Raw genomic sequence first — 17,369 nt, 5'->3', positions numbered from 1 at the left:
TAAATATTTTATCCTATCTTTTCATGTGGCAACACTGAAGAAATGACACTTTGCTAAAATGTAAAGTAGTGAGTGTACAGCTTGTATAACAATGTAAATTAGCTGTCCCCTCGAAATAACTCAACACACAGCCATTACTGTCTAAATCGCTGGCAACAAACGTGAGTACACCCCTCACATTTTTGTAAACATTTTATTATATCTTTTCATGTGACAACACTGAAGAAATAACACTTTGCTACAATGTAAAGTAGTGAGTGTACAGCTTGTATAACAGTGTAAATTTGCTGTCCCCTTAAAATAACTCAACACACAGCCATTAATGTCTAAACCGCTGGCAACAAAAGTGAGTACACCTCTAAGTAATAATGTCCAAATTGGGCCCAATTAGCCATTTTCCCTCCCCAGTGTCATGTGACTCGTTAGTGTTTCAAGGTCTCAGGTGTGAATGGGGAGCAGGTTTATTAAATTTGGTGTAATCGCTCTTACTCTCTCATACTGGTCACTGGAAGTTCAAAATGGCACCTCATGACAAAGAACTCTCTGAGGATCTGAAAAAAAAGAATTGTTGCTCTACATAAAGATGGCCTAGGCTATAAGAAGATTGCCAAGACCCTGAAACAGAGCTGCAGCATGGTGGGCAAGACCATACAACGGTTTAACAGGACAGATTCCACTCAGAACAGGCCTCACCATGGTCGACCAAAGAAGTTGAGTGCACGTGCTCAGCGTCATATCCAGAGGTTGTCTTTGAGAAATAGATGTATGAGTGCTGCCAGCATTGCTACAGAGGTTGAAGGGGTGGGAGGTCAGCCTGTCAGTGCTCAGACCATACGCCACACAATGCAACAAATTGGTCTGCATGGCTGTCGTCCCAGAAGGAAGCCTCTTCTAAAGATGATGCACAAGAAAGTTTGCAAACAGTTTGCTGAAGACAAGCAGACTAAGGACATAGGTTACTGGAACCATCGCCTGTGGTCTGATGAGACCAAGATAAACTTATTTGGTTCAGATGGTGTGTGGCGGCAACCAGGTGAGGAGTACAAAGAAAAGTGTGTCATGCCTACAGTCAAGCATGGTGGTGGGAGTGTCATGGTCTGAGGCTGCATGAGTGCTGCTGGCACTGGGGAGCTACAGTTCATTGAGAGAACCGTGAATGCCAACATGTACTGTGACATACTGAAGCAGAACCTGATCCCCTCCCTTCGGAGACTGGGCCGCAGGGCAGTATTCCAACATGATAACAACCCCAAACACACCTCCAAGCTGAGGGTAAAGGTGATGGACTGGGCAAGCTTATTGAGCATCTGTGGGGCATCCTTAAACGGAAGGCGGAGGAGCGCAAGGTCTCTAACATCCACCAGCCCCCGTGATGTTGTCATGGAGGTGTGGAAGAGGACTCCAGTGGCAACCTGTGAAGCTCTGGTGAACTCCATGCCCAAGAGGGTTAAGGCAGTGCTGGAAAATAATGGTGGCCACACAAAATATTGACACTTTGGGCCCAATTTGGACATTTTCACTCAGGGGTGTACTCACTTTTGTTTCCAGCAGTTTAGACATTAATGGCTGTGTGTTGAGTTATTTTGAGGGGACAGCAAATTTACACTGTTATACAAGCTGTACACTCACTACTTTACATTGTAGCAAAGTGTCATTTCTTCAGTGTTGTCACATGAAAAGATAGAATAAAATATTTAAAGAAATGTGAGGGGTGTACTCACTTTTGTGATATACTGTATATATGTGCCTGCATGGGTTTCCTCTGGGTACTCTGGTTTCCTCCCACACTCCAAAGACATGCTGGTAGGTTAATTGGTTCCTGTCTAAAGTGGCCCTAGTATGTGTATGCATGAATGTGAGTTAGGGACCTTAGATTGTAAGCTCCTTGAGGGTAGGGATGATGTACAATATATACGGTATATATATGTAAACCACTGCATAAATTGACAGCACTATATAAGTATCTGTAATAAATAAATAAATAAATACTTTTGGAAATGCCAGTAAAAACTTGGCTGTGAAGTAAATTTAGGGTGTCGTGTCAGTAAATTTCAGTCTGGTATGTTGACAACACAGGTAGTGCAATGTCAGTACAATGTCATTAGCTGGGGTTAAAACATAACACAAAAATGCACACAGGCACAAACACACTAACCAGGTACCCCTCTGTCACGCCTAATGATAGTTTAATAGGCTGAAATAATGAGGGTACACTTTCAACAGCATTTTCACCAGCTAGCACTAGTAGAAGAAACATTTGCTGTAGGGACACATGAGGTGGCACTTACATTTCTAGGTCCATGGTTTTCTACTGGTTTGGGTGGCTGTAACAAAGGTATTAATTGTTTGTTAGTAATATTAGTATTATTAGGAAGTTGTACAGTGATTATAAATAAATAGTGACATGCAGTTTTTATAATACAGAGAGCAAAAAGAGGATATGCCAGGCGTTTCACATCATAAATATAGAGAGGGTGTGGTTAGTTATGGATTAGGCTCTTCTTGAAGAAGGAACGCGTCAGTACAGGTAACAGAAGGTTTATCTTGGCAGCATTTTATTTACAGGAAATGTACTAGCATGTAAAAGCCACAATGCCAAAGAAATGAATAGGTAAATTTAAGCTCAAGATCAGAAAAAGGTAACATCAATGAGAAGAATGACACTAAAACAGACTATAAAACATAACAGGCTCAATTCAACAAGATGAATAAATTATTCAAATTCATTTATGAATTTATCTCATGACATTTTCTCCTAAAAATATTCACTTTAGAAACAGATGTTGGTTTTGCCTGCTGAAAGCCTTATTTTCTCATAAATTGTTGTTTATTTTTTTTTTAACACAGAAAATGTTTATTGAGTGATTTGCACTTTACAGTTGATACAATAACATAGCATTTCACTAGAAGTATCAGCGAATAATTACCACAATTCTAGATAATGTACATTTCAGTGTCGGGTTATAACTGGGCCTGTAATCATACGTTTATCTCAGTTGTTAGTAAACTTTATTGATATCAAAAAAAAAAAAGAAAAAAGGAAGGAAATTCTCTTTCTCAACTACCTTGAGTATGACATCTATCTTTCATACATTATGTCATTGCTACTAGGAAGTCTTTTCCCCATGAGAATCTTCTTAGCTTAGAAAATTTTTCGGTCTTAGGGGGGGAGGGGGGTGGGGGTGGGGGAAGGAGCGAAGAAGGTAGGGAAGCTTTGAGGAGCTGAAAGGAATATGAGGAGGAACACCAAGAGGGACCAAGGGGAAAGTAAGAGGAGAAATGGAGGAGCAAAAGCAGAATTGAGGGAGGGGGGGAAGAGAGGTCCCCAAGTAGAGACCACCTGTGCCATATGAATAAAAGAGGTGGAGAGATGGAGAGGAGAGGACGAGAAGGCCAGCCAGAGCGGGGATTCGGGGAAGCTCGCCCGTTATGTCAATACAATTGTGTGCTGGTACCTATTAAATTCAGAGGGTAGCAACTCCACCGTCCACCCTAAGCCAGTCCGCCCCTCCAAGCTCCTCCCATCGGTATATCACACCACCAAGTGTCGGTCTGCGACCCAAGCTGCCCAGATTTTGTCGAACTTCTTGGGACAATTTCTGCCCATATAGGTAAGCTTGTATATTGGGAGTACTTCATTGATCTGCGCCCTCCACGCCTCAACGGTAGGGGGGTCCGACTGTTTCCAGCGTAGCAAAATTTCTTTCCTAGCATAGTAGGCTGCGTAAAATACAAAAAGTCTGGTATGCTTGCCCGCTGTCAAGTTATCCATGACGCCCAAGAGGAACACCATTGGGTCTGCTTTCAATTGTAGCCCCGCCACACCATTTACATCCGATACCACGTCACGCCAGTAGGCCTGGAGGACCGGACACGCCCATACTACGTGGAAGAAAGTCCCCACTGACTGTCGGCACTTGGGGCACCTGTCATCCAGCCCTGGATAGATTTTAGACAATCTTTGAGGGGTGTAATACACTCTGTGGAGGAACTTCAGTTGGACAAATCTGTCTCTTACTGAAATCATAAAAGGGATGCATTGCTGCAAACCTTCTGACCAGTCTTCCTCAGTCAAGGCCGTAATATCTAGTTGCCATTTGTGAAATAGGGGGAGCATTTTGGAGGTATCTTTGCACGTAAGCCTGAGATAGATAGAGGACAACGTTCGGTCTAGTTGGTCGGTCATCAAGAGGGATTCCACGGAGTGGGTAGACAGCGCTATCCCATGTGGGAACTGCGCTCTAACCACGTGTTTTAGTTGGATGTAGCGGAAAAACATCCATGGGGGTAGGTTATATCTAGTTTTAAGTTCTGTAAAGAAGAGAAGATGTCCATCCTTAAATATATGTCTCAATGTTCGGACCTCGTACCTGGCCCAGACCTGAGGATCTGGAACAGATTGGAGGTGCGGCATTGTTGGGTTACCCCACAGCGGGGTATGCGGTGAGACAGCACCGTCACTGGCAAGGTATGAGGAGACCCGTTGCCACACCTTTACCGTCGTTTTCATGGGTGTAGTGACTTGTGGACTGTAATTCGGGCCCCTGTAGACCAAGTTACTAAGCTCCGAGTAGAAGCCTAAGATTGCAGCCTCCAAGTTAACCGCCGGGTTGTTTTTGTCCTGAGCAAACCACCAACGTACGCTGACAAGTATCGCCGCCCAGTAATACTTTTTAAAATTTGGCAGGGAAAGGCCTCCCTCTGTAAGCGACAACTGCAACATGTGTTTGGCTACCCTGGGTGTTGCCCCGGCCCATACAAACGAGGTGATAGTTTGATCTAGTTTAATGAAGAATGAGTTTGGAATGGGAACCGGGGTGTGACGGAATGCGTTTTGGGAGGAAGGACATCTTTAGTAAATTTATTCTCCCCACCGGGGTTAACGGCAGTGTTTTCCACACCGCACAGCGTTGGATGAGTTTATTTAAAATAGGATAGACGTTGTCAACTAAATATTTTTGTAGGTCAGATTGAATCTGTATGCCTAGGTATTTAAATTTGGTCACTGTTTTAAGGGGAAGAGGGGGATCGGCCGATGTCGGGACATCTGTCAGAGGGAATAGGAGGGATTTCTCCCAATTCACTCTGATCCACGAGAACGCACCGAATCTGTCGATGATGGATAAGGCCGCTCTAAGCGATTGGTGGAAGTCGCGAAGGTACAATAACATATCGTCCGCGTAGAGGGAGACCTTTTCAACAAGGGGCGGAAATGAGATGCCTCCCACCTCGGGGGACCTCCAAAGGGTCTCCGCCATAAATTGTTATTTTAAAAGTATTTTTTCATAACAACTAGAAAAGGCTACTTTTTCTGCTTTACCTATCACGACTGCTGTAATTTATAGCATAACATCCCTGTGGTATAATATTAAAATGTCACCTTTGTTTGTAGCCTTCATATAATCAAGCTATATGTAGAGCAGTCAAACAAACAACAAAGACAAGCACAGTCTGAGTGTAGTAGGTGGATTAAAAGCAGAATTTATTGTGCTAAAATGAGCAACTTACAAGAAGGCAGTGGTAAAATGCTCATCAAACATCCACCACTATCAGGGCATCAGGTCTCAAGCTATCCGCTGTATGAAGGTGGAAGGCACAGGGGGGTTCCTGCATGACGTCCTCAGCTGGATTACCAAAGGCATCTGGGTGCAGCAGGGAGGCGGACGTGATGTCACTCATGATGCAGCATGGGTGTGGTGACGTGTTTGTGGAGCATGTGTTCTCCTTCTTATGGCCTGAGGAAGAAGGAGCATGCATGCTCCACAAACACGGATGCCTGATAGCGGCGGATGTTTGATGAGCATTTTACCACTGCCTTCTTCTGAGTTGCTAATTTTACTTTCAATAATTTTCATTGAAAATTTGAAGTCAGACAAAGAGAAAATGCTGTTAGCGTTACAACAGCCAGGACTCTGGCACAAGCTTTACAAATACAGTGAGTGATAAACATCTCTCCAAATCTAGAACAATTGTTAAAGCTGGAGAAAAGAAAAATTAACATTGTGAAGCTGAGTAGCCTCGGGCCATGTCCGTCATGATAGTAGGCAGGACAGAGCGTCTAGAAAAATCGTTACACAACTTACGTCAAGGACTACAGGGAGAAACTGCTCAATTCACTGTGTGCAATAAATCATGCTTTTAATCCACTTACTACACTCAACTGGTGCTTGTCTTTGTTGTTTGTCTGTGCTTATATTATATAGTTGAACTCTAGCTCTAAAAACAGGCTACCTGGAGTGTATGTTAACCCATTATTCACTGACTTTTTATGGACTAATTATGGACTTCTTTATGGACCTTCAGACACCTCTGTAGTTTTTTTCTATTTTTCACCTTTCTTTCCTCTTATATGTAAAGCTGTGCTTACCTCTTCTTGGATCTTGGGTTTAAAAGGCTCTGGTGGATGTCCTAAGTCCAGTTCCCAAGGAGCTCCCTGGAAGATGTCTGGAGGAGGTATCCAACCATTGTTAAATTTTGGAATGTACTGAGGAATCAGAGGATCTCTTGGCCATTCTGCCCTAGAATGAAAAGTGTTCTTCTTTGTTAGTTGTCTAGGACTACACATCTCTTACAATTTAATACATCTTTAAGACATCTTTAAGATAGCACATCATTCATTCTTTTTGTTGTTTATGGCGATTTGCTGTACCTGACATGCAGTATTGTTTGTATCTTCTGCTGTACAAATTCAATAAACATTCTTTTGTAAAAAAAAATAAATAAATCTACCAGTAACTTGGAAAGGGTTACCTAGGTCATTGCACAATAGACACCCTATTCTAAAATGTAAAAAAGCTAAACAAATAGTTTTATGTTAAGGCAGCAACATCCACACATGTAGGACACCCAACGTTAGAGGTGATTTATTCTTCCAAAGCAAATACAGCTTTGCATACTGGTACTGACTAGTATTCCAATGTTCCTAACTCAGCTAATGTGACCCCAGTGCTTATGGAGAAGGGCAGGAGAGGGACAAACAAGGATGCTGTGCAAACGCCTGATGTACTTATCAACCAATGATGTCATTGGTGGTTAAGATTATGGCAGCTGGAAGGTTGGGATGGTGCACAATGAAAACCTGTGGCTTTGTGTACCTAAAAGGCAGGATTCATCCACCCACTGGCTTGTATACAATTTCGGGGCAATTTTTAGACATTTTGCCAAGTCACCCCTGAAGAAACCTGAAGGCATCCTGGTTCAAAAAGGCTGACCTAGGTGATGCCCAAGAAAGAACCCAGGTAACCATATAAGAGTTGCATCATTGTGTTGATCTTTATAAGAGTTGCATCATTGTGTTGATATTTGAAAGATAAAGATATAACCTGCTAGAGAAGCCCCTCTATAGAAAAAGAGTTATTAGTTAGTGTTTTTGAATCACTATGCCATCTTGACAGAGGCTGGTTCTCCAAAATCCTGAGCATTAGATCTGCATAAAACTTTCATTTTCCTTTTTACTTGCCTTGATTTGGTCCATCTTTCTCCCAGAACTTCCCACGTCTGCATTTCATTTGGGGTGAGATGCCCCCTCAGAAAATCTGTAGCATCTTTTGAAAGGAGAGGACAGGTGATTGATCTTCCCAATTCTGGACCTCCCGAGCTCTGAATTATCTGTAGGAAGTAACATATATAAACTGTACAGTACATGCAGAGGTATATCTAGCCAGCTGGCTAGAAAGAAGCAGTAAAAAATACTGCAAACACATTTATATTTATAAATCACCTATACCCTTTGCCAGTCCCAAGAAGCAACATCCATCTGATTCTAATTCAACATAATGAATAACACAATGACAGCTATTTTGGTGTTATAAGCTACATGAAGTATGTTTTTTACAGAAAGGGTCACATGAAGTATGTTTTTTACAGAATAGGGTGACACAAATCCAAACATTAGCTCACCAGCTCCAGTGGCCCAAAGAGAAAATGGATAAGCTCTGCAGCACTAGGATTCTGGATATGTTTTTTCAACTTTGCCTGAAAAGACACATTATGCAAACAAATGAGTTTAGAACTTAAGGGAGATTTTTAGAAGTCAAAAGCAAACATTGATTAATATCAAATCCTGATAAGAACAAGGCTTCTGGCCTTGAACATGTCAATCGAGGGTCACCTTGAAGCAGAACTGCTGCATCTTCAAATGAAGCGGGCAATTTGAGGTGTGACATCTTGTATAGATGCCCCTGTGAAGATCTATTATTTGTATTTATTTAGGAAAAGATCAGGGAACATGCTAAAGGGAAATGATCACTTGTCCTTGTAAAACCTTGGAATCCCCCAATGTTACATGTTGGCCAAGCAGTGATAAATGGCTAGATATGGGTATATCTGCACTGAAATGTTTAATGTATTGACCCCCTACTTTATAAGCGATAAGAAAATGATAATGATAAAAATAAAATACAGATAAATAGAAAAAAGATCTTGCGAGCCACAACGGACCAATTCCTATAAAATGGAAATGATAACGCTAACCAGCTGCAGACGCAGATCACGTTTCATAACCGTGCAATAGTGATACAAATGAACACAAGTGCATTGCGCTAGAAAAATCCCAATAAATATAAATATAAATATGAATCCAAAATGTATAAATCAAATGCAAAAATATATGTGACAAATTCATATAACTCAAATAACGAAAAACAAATGCAAATAAAGTGATAAGCAATAAACTCATAAGTGACAAACGGTGATAAAAAATGAATTATTAAAGTGCAATGTGCATATATAATATCGCTAAAAACAAACGTGCATACATGGAATGTAGAAGTGCACAATATTTCTGCATACACATCAAAAGATATTATTGAAAGTTCATAAGTGGTGAGTATAAATTATCAAATATATAAAAGAGTGTCCATCAGTGGTGTCATCCAGCATGCTCATCCAATATGTGTTGCTGTAAAATCATGCTCCAGTGCACTCCAGTGACCCCCCAAAAGCTTATGCGCTCACCTCAGAGCGTGTGACACAGTTGCTAATTGTGTCCAAACATGCTTTGGAGCCACCCCTGGGCTCTATAATGAAGTGCAGGTGCCGATCTCCAGCTGGTTCAGTCAATACCGCTCCAAGCCATAAATAAGAAAAACTCAATAGTGTGATAACATGTGTGTTTTTTAAATAAATCCTTACGTTATCACACTATTGAGTTTTTCTTATTTATGGCTTGGAGCGGTATTGACTGAACCAGCTGGAGATCGGCACCTGCACTTCATTATAGAGCCCAGGGGTGGCTCCAAAGCGTGTTTGGACACAGTTAGCAACTGTGTCACACACTCTGAGGTGAGCGCATAAGCTTTTGGGGGGTCACTGGAGTGCACTGGAGCATGATTTTACAGCAACACATATTGGATGAGCATGCTGGATGACACCACTGATGGACACTCTTTTATATATTTGATAATTTATACTCACCACTTATGAACTTTCAATAATATCTTTTGATGTGCATGCAGAAATATTGTGCACTCCTACATTCCATTTATGCACGTTTGTTTTTAGCGATATTATATATGCACATTGCACTTTAATAATTCATTTTTTATCACCGTTTGTCACTTATGAGTTTATTGCTTATCACTTTATTTGCATTTGTTTTTCGTTATTTGAGTTATATGAATTTGTCACATATATTTTTGCATTTGATTTATACATTTTGGATTCATATTTATATTTTGATATATTGGGATTTTTCTAACGCAACACACTTATGTTCATTTGTAAAAATAAAATACAAACAGGTATACAATAAACAGTAATAACATGTAGCATAATCAGTTCAAGCAGGTAGTACAGGAAATTATGTCAGATTCTTGTTTGCAAACCCATAAACTGAAAACACAAATATATACAATAAATAAAATGGTCTGTATTATATCTTATCTAATCTGATATTTAATATCATTTTTGCAAAAGATGGCAGTGACCAGGGATGAGCAAAAATGGGAGTTTTCATTACCCTGCAATTATGGTAAATAGGGGATTTTGGCAAAGTTTGCCATTTTGGCAAAATGCATTAGAAGACAAAACAGGGATTTAAATGGCTTGCACAGAACCCCCTTAAAAACAGCCTCTAAAATTTAAAAAAATGGATTGTTTTTATTTTCACGCAAATTTCGTATAAGCAGCTCAATGAGGGACAATGCTCGTCCCTAACAGTGGGCATAAGGGGTAACAACTTTCTTCTAGAATTCACAACTGAATAGATCAAGACTTATCTTTCTAAGTCAGGGGAAAGCAGTATTGTATGTATGTACACAGGGCCACTGATAAGGGGGTATCAGACTATTTAATCACTGTTGGGTTTATGCGGATTAATCCGCAGCAGTACTCCCGGCCAGCCCCAGTGTATTGATATAGAAGAGGTTAGGCTTCAATGTAATTGTGTAGAGCCCTGCTTCAGATTAATCCTCCTAAAACCGAAAGTAATTAAATAGTTCACTTTCTGTCCTCAGGCCCCCACTGAACACAGGGGGCCCGTAGAAGTTTTTTCAAAAAAAGTTCCTCCTAGCCTTAGTTTCCCAGCTTGGTGCCCAGGAGGAAGGGATAGGACCAGATGTTTTAGAGGTGCTCATTGAAAAAGCTGTCCAGGCCATATGCTGGATACTTTATCTGAACTCTTGTTCAATATCCAAAATGTTTGAAGTGACACATCTGAGGGGCATTATTACTGTAGATTAGGGTACACTAGTGTTGTCCTCTGAAGAGTGTTGCACAGTGGAGAGGGTGTTTGACAGGTGGCAAGGAAGCATTATATTGCCTCCTCACCACATGAATAAACCCCTAAAAGCCTGCACCACCTCGCTGTAACTAGGTTCATTGTACATGGTTGTAAAGTGTTCCCATTTAGTAGAGTGGGTTGCATTTGGCCACTGAACGTGATAAGGGGGATATTTTTTTATACCCCCATTTTCTGTCTTTGCCGTTCCCCTCTCCTAACCACTGCACTCTGTACATTACATATTTCAGACCCCTGCATTCTATGCATTACCCACTCCTGACCCCTGAACTATGTATATTAAACACTTCTGACCCCTGCATGTATGTACCCCTGACTCCTACAAACTGTATGGTACATATTCCTGAAACTACACTGCATAAGTTACATAGTCCTGACCCCTGCACTCTGAACATTACATATTCTTGACACCTGCATTTTGTAAATTATATACATACACCTAATACCTACCCTTCCACTGTTAGTGCAGTTTAACAGTGGGGGAGGGGTGGTTGGGCACAGGCGCTGTCAGGTAGGCTGTAGGGAGCCCCATGATATCTAACAGCGGCCCTGCATGTACAGCATTCATTTATCTGGGACAAATTATACATATTTAATTGTATTCTTACCAAGAGGTTTATAGCCAGCTTGATCTTCTGATAGCAGTCGATGAATTCCAGCTCATTAGGTGGCCGAGATCGTAATGTCAGGACCCCCTCTGTGATTTGAAATAACGAAAACGATTGTTATGTTATTCAGATATTTCCAAAATGCAGAAGCGCATAAAACTAAAATGCTGCTTTCACAAGGAAATGTAACATGCAAAGACATGATTCTAAATAACTTTCTACATCAGTAAAAGAAGGTGATTTATTAAAAAAGGATTTTAAAAGTGAACCCTGCTTTTAAATTACCAAAAACTGAGGGAGCTCTAACGAGCAAAAAAAAAAAAAAAAGCTAGAACAACTAGTTCCTGAAGTTGTGGTTGGCTCTATACATTTCTGCACATCACTTTTGGTCAGTGAGGCTGTCCATAATATTGATGGACAAAAAATAATGATTTGAAGGCAAAAGGGGTGGAAATTAGGATGACCCCAGAAACTGAAGTCGCTATTTGCATATTAGAGCTGCTCCGGCTTTACCACTCTCTGTCTTGAAGAGCAATATAGTGTATGTGGCCATTACATGTCTATCAAGATTTTATTACTTTGATGTGAACACGTTAAAGGGTTGATTTTAACTCTTGGTGAAGTAGACCTGGGTGACTGGGTAATAGTATGTGAACCCAGCATTTCATAGTCCTGATATATGCCTGCTGTATCATGTATTTGTATGAGAAAGTATCCTGTTCTCTTTGTATTGCTGCCTTTGTGTAAAATCCCTGGTGTTCCTGCCAGTCTCTGTACTTTGCTATTAAAAAACTGACCACATTAGGCAGGGTAACAAACCGTGGTCAGCTCTCTAGCTGTTTAGCTGTGCTGGGAACTCAGCTTGCTCTCCTCCAATGATCAGACTTTTACTGACAGCTCCTCCTGCACAGTCTTTCACTAGGGAAGCTCAGTGTGCTGCTGCTTCTGCCCACCCTCCCCCCCCAGCTCTTATGCAGCTGAGAACAGAGGGAATGTGATCACTTATAAAAAAAAAGGTATTAATAATATTTTTATTTTAGATCTATACACAAATGTTTTGCCATTTCATTTCTATTTTAACTAAATGGGCTGTTTTACAAGGTAATTGTTTACAATCACTTTTAGTGTTTTAATTCTTTCTTTAGCAAGTTAATACCATTATTGTGTAAACATGTAGACTTCTAAGTGCATGCTCCACTCTGTTAACTTGTAACAAATTCAGAACATGTGTATTCCCCCAGGGCTGCAGTGCTAATCGAACTAAAGTTTTCCAGCAAGCTCGTTTGTGAGCAGTCGATCAGTAGATCAACTGCCCTCAAATAAGACTGGCCATAGATGGAGTGAAATTTGGCTGGCCCATGCTGAATCAGCCAAATTTTGATCCATCTAAGACCAGCTTAAGTCCCCCTAGGTTTCAGTGCAGTCAGTACTTTATCTTTTAATCCTTGCTTCAGTTTAATATGGTGCCATGACCGCTTCCCCAGGTATCCTGTTTCAGGATGACTTCCTGTGTAGCTGCTCTTGCATGCGGGGACTATATTTGTGTCTCCCTACAATGTGTACATGATCACAAACACGCAGCCCCAAAGCCTAGAATAGCAAGGCTCTCCTTTACTCCTCTCTTCTCCCTTTTCAAAGCTAACAAACTGTAACTTTTTTTCTGTAAAGATGGGAAGTTTAGGGAAGCAGAACTCATGGAGCAAAATTGTAAACTGCAAGTGTTTGGGTGAACAGTTTTACAAGCAGTTTACTGGGGAATGTTTATGTTCATGTGTTCAATGTGTTCAAGGAGAGGTACAGCCAAAGCTTGCTTGGTCTGATGGTGCATCTAACTAGGTAAGTACAGTGCCTTGCAAAAGTATTCATGCCGCTTGAAATTTTCCACATTTTGTCATGGTACATCCAAAAACGTAAATGTATTTTATTGAGATTTTATATGATAGACCATCACAAAATGGCACATAATTGTGAAGTTAAAGGAAAATGATAAATGGTTTTCAATTTTTTTTTACAAATAATAATCTGAAAAGGTGTGGAGTGTATTTGTATTCAGCCCCCTTTACTCTGATACCCCTAACAAAAATCTAGTGGAACCAATTGCCTTCAGAAGTCACCTAATTAGTAAATAAAGTCCACCTGTGTGTAATTTAATCTCAGTATAAATACAGCTGTTCTGTGAAGCCCTCAGAGGTTTGTTAGAGAACCTTAGTGAACAAACATCATCATGAAGACCAAGGAACACACCAGACAGGTCAGGGATAAAGTTGTTGAGAAGTTTAAAGCAGGGTTAGGTTATAAAAGAATATCCCAAGCTTTGAACATCTCATTGAGCACTGTTCAATCCATCATCTGAAAATGGAAAGAGTATGGCACAACTGCAAACCTATCAAGACATGGCCATCCACCTAAACTGACAGGCCGGGCAAGGAGAGCATTAATCAGAGAAGCAGCTAAAAGGCCCATGGTAACTGTGGAGGAGCTGCAGAGATCCACAGCTCAGGTAGAAGAATCTGTCCACAGGACAACTATTAGTCGTGCACTCTACAAATCTGGACTTTATAGAAGAGTGGCAAGAAGAAAGCCATTGTTGAAAGAAAGCCTTAAGAAGTCCTGTTTGCAGTTTGTGAAAAGCCATGTGGGGGACACAGCAAACATGTAGAAGAAGTTGCTCTGGTCAGATGGGACCAAAATTGAACTTTTTGGCTTAAAAGCAAAACGCTATGTGTGGCGGAAAACTAACACTGCACATCACTCTGAACACACCATCACCACTGTGAAACATGGTGGTGGCAGCATCATGTTGTGGGGATGCTTTTCTTCAGCAGAGACAGGAATGCTGGTCAGAGTTGATTGGAAGATGGATGGAGCCAAATACAGGGCAATCTTAGAAGAAAACCTGTCTGCAAAAGACTTGAGACTGGGGAAGGTTCACCTTCCAGCAGGACAACGACCCTAAACATACAGTCAGAGCTACAATGGAATGGTTTAGATCAAAGCATATTCATGTGTTAGAATGGTCCAGTTAAAGTCCAGACCTAAATCCAAATGAGAATCTGTGGCAAGACTTGAAAATTGCTGTTCACAGACATTCTCTATCCATTCTGACAGAGCTTGAACTATTTAGCAAAGAAAAATAGGCAAAAATGTCACTCTCTAGATGTGCAAAGCTGGTAGAGACATCCCCAAAAAGACTTGCAGCTGTAATTGCAGTGAAAGCTGGTTCTAGAAAGTATCCATTTGTAAAAAAAAATGAAAACCATTTATCATTTTCCTTCTACTTCATAATTATGTGCCACTTTGTGGTGTTCTATCACATGAAATCCCAATGAAATACATTTATATTTTTGGTTGTAACATGACAAAATGTGGAAAATTTCAAGGGGTATGAATACTTTTTCAAGGCACTGTATGATTTTTAAAATAAATAAAAACCCAAACTTTTCTTTTAAGCTAAAAACACTGAGGGTTTAATACTACTTTAAAGGAAGCTAAATGAACCATGTTGCAATATACAGTAGGCTGTGTATACTAAATGCTAGCTTGTCACAAAATGAGGTAATCCAATCTGAGCATATGATGAAAACAAAACATAAAGCAAGATTCTAGAAAAACTGCATATCAAGGAGATCTAAACTTATGTGCAAATCTTATGTACAGATCTTGACTTCTTGGTTCTTCCTCATATACTCCAACCCTGCTGTAGAGGTACTGCATGAACCTGATACTTATGTTGTACTTATATTGCTTGCACTTCAAAAAAAATACATTTGATGATGTATTATTGATTACATAACTGCATCATTTGTGTCTTTTTTTAATCTGTCCTTCAAAAACACAAAAGTAAGGGTGCAAAAGAAAAGCACATAAAATCACACAAATTATTTAATCTGTGGTTTTAGGACGAAGCATTGTTAATTTATATTTACGTCATAGTTTTTCGTCAGCTGCATGTTTTCAGTGATGAAAACTAAACGAAAATAAATTCAGATGACTAAAATACAACTAAATCTAAAATGGCATTTTAGTCAAAAGATTATGACTAAAACGTAATTAAAATTTGACATCAAAATTACCAGTGGTCAAAAAGCAATTCTTGTTTGCTTATGAAGCTTGGTTTTATTCATAAAGATGTTATTTGATACTTGTTTTCATTATTAACAGAGAACTGTAAGGCCCCTTTCGCACATACGGACCGTTCATCCGTTTTTCATCCATCTGTTGACGGATGAAAAACGGACATCAATGCATGTCTATGTAAAAACGGATGACAATGGATGATCATTTATTTTCATCCGTTTTCATCCGCTTCCATCAACATCCGTTTTTTGAATGGATGAAAGCCCAATTTTTCATCTGTCAAAAAAGGGATCGGACGAAAAACGGATGTAAACTGACAAATGGCCAGTTTTTCATCCGTTTTTACATTGGTTATTAGAGGCAACCAGTCACTGTGGAGGGGGGGGGGTATTGACAGAGAAAGGCAGGACAGGAGAAGAGATGTACATATAGTGAGGGAGCAGTCTGTACATACAGGTTCCCTCACTTACCGACGCTGACTGTCATTGTCATTGTTATTGCTATCACATAGGGGACCAATAGTAGCAGATACGTGACAGGTCCTCTTTGGGGGGGGTGGGGGGGGGGTGGGCAGTGTGTGCAAGGAAAGGGGCAGGACGGGGAAGAGCAGTATACACAGTGAGGAGGCAGTCTGTACAGACAGGCTCCCTCACTTGCCGACGCTGACTGTCATTGTTATTGCTATCACATAGGGGACCAATAGTAGCAGATACGTGACAGGTCCTCTTTGGGGGGGGGGGCAGTGTGTGCAAGAAAAGGGGCAGGACAGGGGAAGAGCAGTATACACAGTGAGGAGGCAGTCTGTACAGACAGGCTCCCTCACTTGCCGACGCTGACTGTCATTGTTATTGCTATCACATAGGGGACCAATAGTAGCAGATACGTGATAGGTCCTCTTTGGGGGGCAGTGTGTGCAAGGAAAGGGGCAGGACGGGGAAGAGCAGTATACACAGTGAGGGGGCAGGCTGACTGTCACTGTCAGTTAAATTGTCGGCTCTTTTTCTTCTAAACTTAATAGCGCCGGGAAGGAGCTGTCATTCAGTCCCGCCACTAAATTAAACAAAGGGGCGTGGTCACCAGGTGATGTCACTGGGTGATCCCACCCCTTTATTTAAGGCAGCTTAAGGGTAAACCGCTTCTACTGCAGATTTTAGTTTACTAAAATGCGACTAAAACAATTCAGATGACTAAAATATGACTACAAATAAAATGGCATTTTAGTTTACACTGATGTGAACGACTTTGGAGCACTTGTCGCGTCAGATGTCAGACTTAGAAAAAGGTTCCTGCACTACTTTTTGTCCGACTTTGGTAAGACTTGCGTTGACTTCTGTTAAAGAAGTCACCTGCAAGCCGTGCCGGAGTCGCGCTAGGCTCCCACGCGGAAGTCGCGGGCAGTGTGAACCCGTGCTACAACTAAATTGAAATTTAATGTAAGAATTAACGCTGGGACGAAGTCTGGAAAACAGAGCATTTATAATAGAGCGGTTATGACACAATTATAAATAGATAATTACCTGCCGGCCCTTTCTTTTTATTCTTTTTGCCCTTCTTCCTTGCATTTAGCTGCTTGAAAGCTTCAGCTGCTTTTTGGAGTTTTGCCACGAATAATTCTATGTCATCCAATGTGCAGTTTAAGCATTGCTGTAATAGAGATGCACACATGGGAAATATTACCATAAGAAACTTCATTACAAAAATGGAAAAGACACACAACACCCTGTCTATCTGACTCGAGTCCAAACGATCCTCTTATCCATGAATAAGGAACCCAGATCAATAAGATTGAGCCAACAATTGTGGGCAAATCTATAAAATATTACCAACCCACTCTTGACTACAATTCAACAATGGCAATACATCAATAGCCTGCTTTACCTATAGACATAAGAAGCATTGCTATTATGATTTTCCATATTATATACACATTAGAGAATTGTGCCAGT

At 40.7% G+C, this 17,369-nt stretch overlaps 1 protein-coding gene across 3 annotated transcripts in view; it reads right to left on the bottom strand.

Moving 5' to 3' along the window:
- Nucleotides 1-17,369, bottom strand: part of EPS8L2 (EPS8 signaling adaptor L2) — a 273,304-nt gene that overhangs the window by 37,364 nt on the left and 218,571 nt on the right. For 2 of the 3 annotated variants that reach the window (XM_073604930.1, XM_073604931.1), the window contains 6 exons: nucleotides 16,941-17,067; nucleotides 11,347-11,435; nucleotides 7,900-7,974; nucleotides 7,460-7,608; nucleotides 6,368-6,518; nucleotides 2,289-2,324 (listed from right to left, as the gene is read on the bottom strand). In XM_073604930.1, the coding sequence (XP_073461031.1) occupies nucleotides 2,289-2,324; nucleotides 6,368-6,518; nucleotides 7,460-7,608; nucleotides 7,900-7,974; nucleotides 11,347-11,435; nucleotides 16,941-17,067 (627 nt within the window). The remainder of the gene's footprint in view (nucleotides 1-2,288; nucleotides 2,325-6,367; nucleotides 6,519-7,459; nucleotides 7,609-7,899; nucleotides 7,975-11,346; nucleotides 11,436-16,940; nucleotides 17,068-17,369) is intronic. The other variant, XM_073604932.1, reaches the window with a different exon arrangement.

Source organism: Aquarana catesbeiana, linkage group LG11, assembly GCF_042186555.1.
Source record: "Aquarana catesbeiana isolate 2022-GZ linkage group LG11, ASM4218655v1, whole genome shotgun sequence".
In the NCBI taxonomy this organism is placed as follows: domain Eukaryota; kingdom Metazoa; phylum Chordata; class Amphibia; order Anura; family Ranidae; genus Aquarana; species Aquarana catesbeiana.
Note: the sequence above shows the minus strand (reverse complement) of the source record. Positions and strands in the feature narration are given on the sequence as shown.